Genomic DNA, 8,108 nt, shown 5'->3' on the forward strand with positions numbered 1-8,108 from the left:
ATTGGAAAAGCTCTAGCAAACGAACTAACTGACCTTTGTGCTATGCTTAGGATTGGGTCTTGTCCATCACATCATTCTCCTAATGATGTGATCCCGTTATCAACGACATCCAATGTCCATAGCCAGGAAACCATGACTATCTGTTGATCACAACGAGCTAGTCAACTAGAGGCTCACTAGGGACATATTGTGGTCTATGTATTCACACGTGTATTACGATTTCCGGATAATACAGTTATAGCATGAATAAAAGACTATTATCATGAACGAAGAAATATAATAATAACACTTTTATTATTGCCTCTAGGGCATATTTCCAACACAAGTAGCTACACTACATATGTATGCATTGGTATCAAATGGAGTAAGGTTATCATATGTGGACTTAACTGCAGAATGCTGGAATAAGAGGGGGATAGCTAGTCCTGTCGAAGACTAAGCTTCTGGTAACCTCCATCTTGCAGGATGTAGAAGAGAGTAGACTGAAGTCCTCCAAGTAGCATCGCATAGCATAATCCTACCCGGCAATCCTCTCCTCGTCGCCCTGTTAGAGAGCGATCACCGGTTGCATCTGGCACTTGTAAGGGTGTGTTTTATTAAGTATCCGGTTCTAGTTGTCATAAGGTCAAGGTACAACTCCAAGTCGTCATGTTACCGAAGATCACGGCTATTCGAATAGATTAACTTCCCTGCAGGGGTGCACCACATAACCCAACACGCTCGATCCCATTTGGCCGGACACACTTTCCTGGGTCATGCCCGGCCTCGGAAAATCAACACGTCGCAGCCCTACCTAGGTACAACAGAGAGGTCAGCACGCCGGTCTAAAATCCTATGGCGCAGGGGTCTAGGCCCATCACCCATTGCACACCTGCACGTTGCGTACGCGGCTGGTGAGCAGACCTAGCAACCTCCATTACAAAGGAAGTTGCGTTACGCGGTCCAACCCGGCGCGTGCCGCTCAGTCGCTGACGTCACGAAGGCTTCGGCTGATACCAAGACGTCGAGTGCCCATAACTGTCCCCGCGTAGATGGTTAGTGCGTATAGGCCAGTAGCCAGACTCAGATCAAATATCAAGATCTCGTTAAACGTGTTAAGTATCTGCAAACGCCGATCAGGGCCAGGCCCACCTCTCTCCTAGGTGGTCTCAACCTGCCCTGTCGCTCCGCCACAAAGTAGCAGTCAGGGACCGTCGGGAACCCAGGCCCACCTCTACCGGGATGGAGCCACCTGCCCCTTCAGCCCCCATCTCCGTACAGTATCATCAGTAATGTAATAGTATAAAGTATATAGCATATGCCCGTGATCACCTCCCGAAGTGATCACGGCCCAGTAGTAGAGCATGACAGACGGACAAGAGTGTAAGGCCACTGATGGAACACTAGCATCCTATACTAAGCATTTAGGATTGCAGGTAAGGTATCAACAGTTGTAGCAGCAATGACAAGCTATGCATCAGAATAGGATTAACGGAAAGCAGTAACATGCTACACTACTCTAATGCAAGCAGTATAGAGGAGAGTAGGCGATAACTGGTGATCAAGGGGGGGGGGGGCTTGCCTGGTTGCTCTGGCAAGAAGGACGGGTCGTCAACACCGTTGTCGAACTGGGGGGTCGCCGGCAGTCTCGGGGTCTGCCGGAAAGAAGTAACGGAGGGGGAACACAATAAATAACAAAGCAATCAAAACAACACAAGGCATAACGTAGCAATACGCGGTGCTAGGTGTGCCCTAACGCAGTACTAGGTGATACCGGGAAAGGGGGGAAACATCCGGGAAAGGATTCCCGGTGTTTAGTATTTTCGGACAAATGTACCAGAGGGGGAAAGTTGCGTGTTCGCTATGCTAGGGATGCGTGGCGGACGAACGGCCTGCGTAACCGGATTCGTCTCGCCGTTTTGAGCAACTTTCATCTACAAAGTTTTTCCATCTGATCTACGGATTATTTTATATTAATTTTCAAAATTTTAAATGATTTTCTAATTTCTGGATTTAGTTTAATTCAAAATTAAGTTAGTATTTAAATGCTATAGGTACACAGGAAGTGTACCCAGAAGTGTGCACTTGAGGCTGACATGGGGGGACAATTGACTAAGTCAACTGCCCAGTCTGCACCTAGTCAGCAGAGGCTGACAGTGACAGGTGGGGCAGGGGGATGCTGACTCAGCAGTCAATAGGTCAACATTGACCAGTCAAACTGGCAGGTGGGGACCACCTATCAGTGACACATGTATTTAACATGTATTTACTTTAAAATTTATATAATTAGTTGGCAGGGGCCACATGTCATCCTTTAGTTTATTAATAGGTTAGTTTTTAAAGCGGGTTTAGTTTAGCGGGTGGGCCCCCGGCGTCACTGAATATTTATGCGAGGTTAGTGACTAATGACAACCACGTCACCGGATTAGCGCCGGCGACGAGCTACAGAACGGCAGCGGCATAGGATCTCGCCGGAAACGGCGTACGAGGAGTCGTTCGTAGCGCGGATCGGTCCATTCGATCACCTACGCGACGGCACATCGCATAGTGGTGGTGGCACAGCCGGGGTGGTCCGTGTCGAGCGATACGACGGCGGCCGATGGCAACAGAAGGTGGGCGAGACGGGAAGCAGCGGGCCAGGGCGCGCGCGTCCGCGAGGCCCGGCGTGGCTGAGTGCGTGCACGCGCGTGGTCCAGGGACGGGTAAGTGCGGCTCGGCAGTGGTGACCGGGCGAAGAAAGGGGGCGGGTCGAGAGGGTTCCTCACCCACGCAGCAGGGGAACGGGCGGCGTGGCTCGAAGAAGCGGCACGAGGAGGGGACGAGGATGCCGCTGTCCGATGGGGAGGCGGTGCCGGCGAGGTAGCGGGCGAACTCGTGGTGGCGGCGTCGAGCGGCAACGGGGTGGGGGCGCCGAGCGTTGGGCGCCTGGTCGGGAGGAGGCGAGGACGGGGTGGCGGCGCCGTTCTCGGGGGAAGCGGTGAGCAGCGGGGCAGTGGACACGGGCGGCGTGAGTGGTTCCCTGCGAGCCGGCACGGCCAACGCGGGCCGGGAGCGCGACCATGTGGTGAGGTAGGGCGCTGACGACGTGGCCCGAGGCGAGGGCGTGTGCGGGAGGGGGGTTTAGGGGAGGCGAGCGACGGGTCGAGGTGGCAGGAGGGGCGACGGGGCGGCTCCGGTGAGCCGCCGAGGCACGAGGCCGAACGCCCCCGATCCCAATTTGGATCGGGGAGAGAGAGCGAGGAGTGGGGGGAGGAAGTGGGGACGTGGGCTAGGGTTAGTGGGGGTTATAGGGGAGTGGGGGGTTGACCTGGGCCGGTTGGTACGGCGGCCTGGAGGCCTATTGGGCCGAATGGCCCAGGAGGAGGGGGAGCCTTTTGTCTTTTGTTTTAGTTTTGATTTTTCTTCTTTTCCCTTTTCTGTATTTTATATTTTCAAAAATGTTTAGCACCTAATTGATTTTTATAAGATATGGGAGCTAGCTCATAAATTGCAGTGCATTAGATCCTAGCACCAAAAACTAGTTTGGGTGAAATTCTATTTCATATTAGATTTAGATGAATTAAAAGGTTATTAAGTAATGTTTTCAGCCACTGTTTGAGGTTGTTTAAGTCACTTAACTAATTCATTTAATGTTAGTTACAATTTTATAATTGCCTCTGATTTATCTTCTATTTATTGAACATTTTAGTTTTAGTATTTGAAAACTTTTATTGTTTGATTGAATTTGAATTTTAAATTTGAATCGGTTTCGAACTAACGCGAGGTTAGCAAAATAACTGAGGTGGCATGGCATCATTAACGTGGGATTACTGTAGCTTAATTATCCAGGCGTCACACCTCTTCAGGCGCCGACCCCACTGGTGTGGGAGCTCGGGCAGACCACGATCTACCAGATGGAGTTGTAGTTTTCCTAATTTTGAGACTTTTGGTTGGTTTTTGTGGAGGCGCGTGCTCCGGTAAATAAAATTTTCCCGAGCTTCCTCATCTTGACAATGTAGGCTATGGTAACATCTATGACTCGTTGGCATATTTTCATGCTCATTTTGGCCGATGGGGTTAGCGACTTAGCGTTTTCAGAATTTGTTAGCATGACAATGATTGCGAATTTTCTTTGCAATTTGTTACTCCGCTTTCTCTCCATCATGGTGTGTGGCCTTCGGTCCGGTTGTGAGGCAAGTGAGTATTTTTTAATGGAAATAGTAACCGGCGAACGTTCGCCAGGGAGAAACTGCCACCGGATGCTCAAGCTACCATACAATCTCGATACTACGGTGCAGTTTGGATGACTTGTATACACTTAAAATTAAACAAAGGCCATGGCCGTTTTACAAAAAGGCCACCGGTTCTCGAAATGCTATGTAAACCGTCTGATGACGTTCACAAATGTCATGTCTTGTGGCGAACGTTCGTCAGATATGCCCATCATTTTTTAAGGTTGAGACCATGGATATGTTATATGTGTGTCTTTTGGAAACAACGAGTTCAACTATTTCTTCTCCAGGGCGCTGGTCCGACTGAATCGTGGCCTTGAGAACTTCTTGTCAGTGACCAACAATGACTGGATGGTCCCGCGATGGAGAGGCAACGACGGCGGCGCTCCATTGCCATGTTCGGGAGGAATCGCCCAAAGACCTCGATGCATATTCTCTATTTTTCGGAGGGGTCGCCTAGTTGATCCCGAGGAACTCGCTCACGGAGAGCAGGTCGCACAAGCCTGCTCCTCCCTGCATGTGGATCTGACCGGCGTCGAACTCCCAACAGATGCCCTCGTTGCCAAGCCCATGCAACGAGTCCACGGCGCCGCACATGCCATCCACCTGCACGCCCCCCTGGTGGCTCACGCCCTGCTGCGCCGGGCTTCCGTCGAAGGCCGCGTCCAGTGCGCTAGGTGCCATCAGGCCGGTGCCGTAGTCCATGTCCATGTCCATGTCGAGCCAGTCCGCGAACATGACCTTGGGGAGCACGGGCGTGTGCGGCCGGATCGAGGCTACAACGCCGGGGACTGTGAGGTTGCTCGAGTCGTCGGCCATCGACGACGACTCCAGCGGCCCGGATGAGCCGGAGATGGACGGCTGGTTAACAGTGCTGCGTTCGCGGGCGCTGTCGCTGGGCGTCGGGCTCCGCGGCGCGTCCGAACCGGCGGACTTGGCTGGTGACCGCGCGCCCTCGACGCGCTTCTTCAGGTACGAGTTCCAGTAGTTCTTCACCTCGTTGTCGGTCCGGCCCGGCAGGTGCTGCGCTATCTGAGACCACCTGCGCCAGAGAAAAAACCTCACCAATGTTAGAGAAGCAAATTAGTGTACAGTTACTCCGATAAATAAAGCTATGATTGTCAATGTCAAAGCATCTGTTACACTATCATTGCTAATTTGTCTCAACAGTTGACTAGTCCTACAAGCGTGTACAAATTATTGTACTACACATATCTTTACTTACTATCAAAATTAAGGACGGTACTAATTATGACATTGGGCCGTTGGGCGTACGAACTGGAAATGACAAAACTATCTTGCTTGCACCCTCTGGCAACTGCAACGACCATTTAGGAACGTAAGCATTAGATTAGACACAAGCTTAGCGATTCTTAGCTGTTCTTTCTTCCTTTTAGTCCAAAAAAGAGTTAACCGTGACCAAGCCAATTTTCCATCCAGTAGTTAGGTTAGGCCTTATACAATGGAAGATGCTTAAAGGGATGCTTAAAAAAATAAACCGAGATTTTCTAAAGCACCGGTACTTATTTCTACACAAGAGACGCTTAGTTAAGCGTCTACCCTATACAAACAAACACCGGTGCTTAAAAAAAGTCTGGTTTATTTCTGTAAGCATCTCCCCTAAACACCTCCCAGTTAGTGGAAGCTAGGCTCTTGTTTACTATCGCCAAACGGGCACTCAAAAGAAGCAATCAAGTGCCTCGATATGGAACGCAGGTGTCAGCATCAACTCCACCACGCCAGCAAAACTTTTTTTTTTTGAAGCCAGCCACGCCAGCAAAACTCAGCTTGCCAGCTTTGCTGACACTAGCAAATTGGCGCAAGCATACTAGTAGGAGTACTATTTTTCTTCTTATTGAACCGCTAAGAAATACCCCTAGATTTTCTTTAGAAAAGGACGAAGTGATACCCCTAGATGAATTACCGAAGAAAATGTCAAGGAAACACTCTCTGATTCAATCACAATCAGGTGACGTTTCGCTCGTCACCAATCCACTTGCTCTGGAGGCGAGGAGGAAAAGATGAGGATTGTGATGCGTGGTTGCTTACTTGTTGCCGAGTGTGGCGTGGAGGCTCATGACAGTCTCCTCTTCCGCCCGGGAGAACATGCCGTGCTTCAACCCCGGCCTCAGGTAGTTGATCCATCGCAGCCTGCAGCTCTTCCCGTTCCGCTGAAGCCCTGCAATTCACTGCAAAATTTAGCCCCCACCCGACCTGCCAAGGTACATTTCACAAATTTCTGCCGGATCCTTTTCCGAAAGCACTGCAAAAAATTGCTGAATTCTAAAGAGCTTCGTCTACTGTCCTCTGGCGATTTTAATTCACCATCCCACGAGGCACGAGCCAAGGTACATTGCAGAGCCTCGACAAGGAAAGCAGGGGAAATTGGGAATTGGGCATGAACCTCGCAGTTTCGCGGCAATGCAAGCAGACAAGAAGAAAATCTGCCCAATTCCCTGTCGAAATTCTCGCTTGGCTGGGAGGGAGTTCTTACCGGCCTTGACGGGGACGGTGCTCCAGCAGCTGTGGCCGTAACGGACGATGAAGTCACGGAGCTTCTGGTCCTCCTCCGGCGACCACAGCCCCTTCCGGTGCTGAGCCTTGGGCTTCTGGCACGACTTGCACCCCATCAATTCTTGCGAAATGCCGGCCGCCGCGGAGGCGCAGGACCAGCAATGCTTTCCAAGTAGTAGGAACTACGAAGGAGGTTAAGGTTTATTAAATCAGCTTTGAGAGGCGCGGGAGGGGCTGCGATTGCTGTGCTGTTTGCACTGTTGTGTCTGGCGTGAGGGCTCTCGGTGAGACTTTATAGACCCAATGATGAAGTTGTTGGCCGCCTTCTCGTGGGGATAGAGAAAGATTAGTCACCGATTGTTTTTAGTGATTCACAAACTACTCCCTCCGTTCCAAAATAGATGACCCAACTTTGTACTAAGATCCAACTTTGTACTAACCTTAGTACAAAGTTGGGTCATCTATTTTGGAACGGAGGGAGTATTTGAGATAGCATATCCACTGATTTCTGCAATGCTCTTTTATTTAGTAAAGCTTCTTTATTTGTAGCATATAGTAATCCAAAAGGCGTGGAATTGTAGAAAGAAAAATCCATCTTGGAGACACCCAATTGTAAGTCCTGCAAATTGTGTACTTTAATAATTCGCCGTCCTCTGTGAGCTATTTGGAAGATAAACCTTGGACAATTTTAGTTGATCTTTATTTTAGAGACACCTAGCCAGTTGGGTGATCCGTGTAATTACGTGCCTAGCATTTTAATAATTTTAATCTTGGAATCTAATTTGTTCATCTTCTTGTTGGTACCATCTTTTGGAATAATCCACTTGAAATAAGAATAGAAAATATATTCAAATAATTTATGATACTCAACTGTAGAGCTTCCCCGCGGATGGCAACTCAAAAATGAAAAAGTATCCGACGAAACTAAGTTACAATGACGAAAAAGGGTTCCCCCACTGTTATAGAGCAACTATCATCCATATCCAAGCAAACCGAGACAAACACACGCCACCACCACACACAACATACACACACCCAAGGCAAGATACAAAGATGCCGAACACCGACCCACCCCCCCCCCTTCCCTCAACGACTACCAAACACACTACAGATGAGCAAAGAACATACACCTAGAGCCGGCGGAGACCAGCACCAAGATGAGCGATCCACCGGGAAGAGGTGAGACGGACAACGTCGGTGCGAGGACTCCAGGACGATGCCTTCAAGAAGGGCACGACCACGGATAGCCGCCACCGTCCGATCCAAAGATTAAGTTTACACCCAAAGCAACACGACGGTAGTAGGAACACCACGACGGAGCATGCAGGAGTAGCACGACGTCCGCGGACGCTGCCACCGTCGGCAAGTACACAGACTGGGCACCCCGGTGCTCCTACCCCTCCG

General features: G+C 50.0%; 1 protein-coding gene across 1 annotated transcript; it reads right to left on the minus strand.

The window, feature by feature from the left end:
- Positions 1 to 4,261: 4,261 nt before the first annotated feature.
- Positions 4,262 to 6,951, minus strand: LOC123185714 (transcription factor LAF1). The gene is made up of 3 exons (XM_044597546.1): positions 6,685 to 6,951; positions 6,240 to 6,369; positions 4,262 to 5,232 (listed from the first exon to the last, which is right to left on the minus strand). The coding sequence occupies exons 1-3, from the start codon at positions 6,818 to 6,820 to the stop codon at positions 4,647 to 4,649; spliced, it is 852 nt and encodes a 283-aa protein (XP_044453481.1). The 5' UTR covers positions 6,821 to 6,951; the 3' UTR covers positions 4,262 to 4,646.
- Positions 6,952 to 8,108: the final 1,157 nt, after the last annotated feature.

Source organism: Triticum aestivum, chromosome 2A (genome assembly GCF_018294505.1).
Source record: "Triticum aestivum cultivar Chinese Spring chromosome 2A, IWGSC CS RefSeq v2.1, whole genome shotgun sequence".
NCBI lineage: Eukaryota > Viridiplantae > Streptophyta > Magnoliopsida > Poales > Poaceae > Triticum > Triticum aestivum.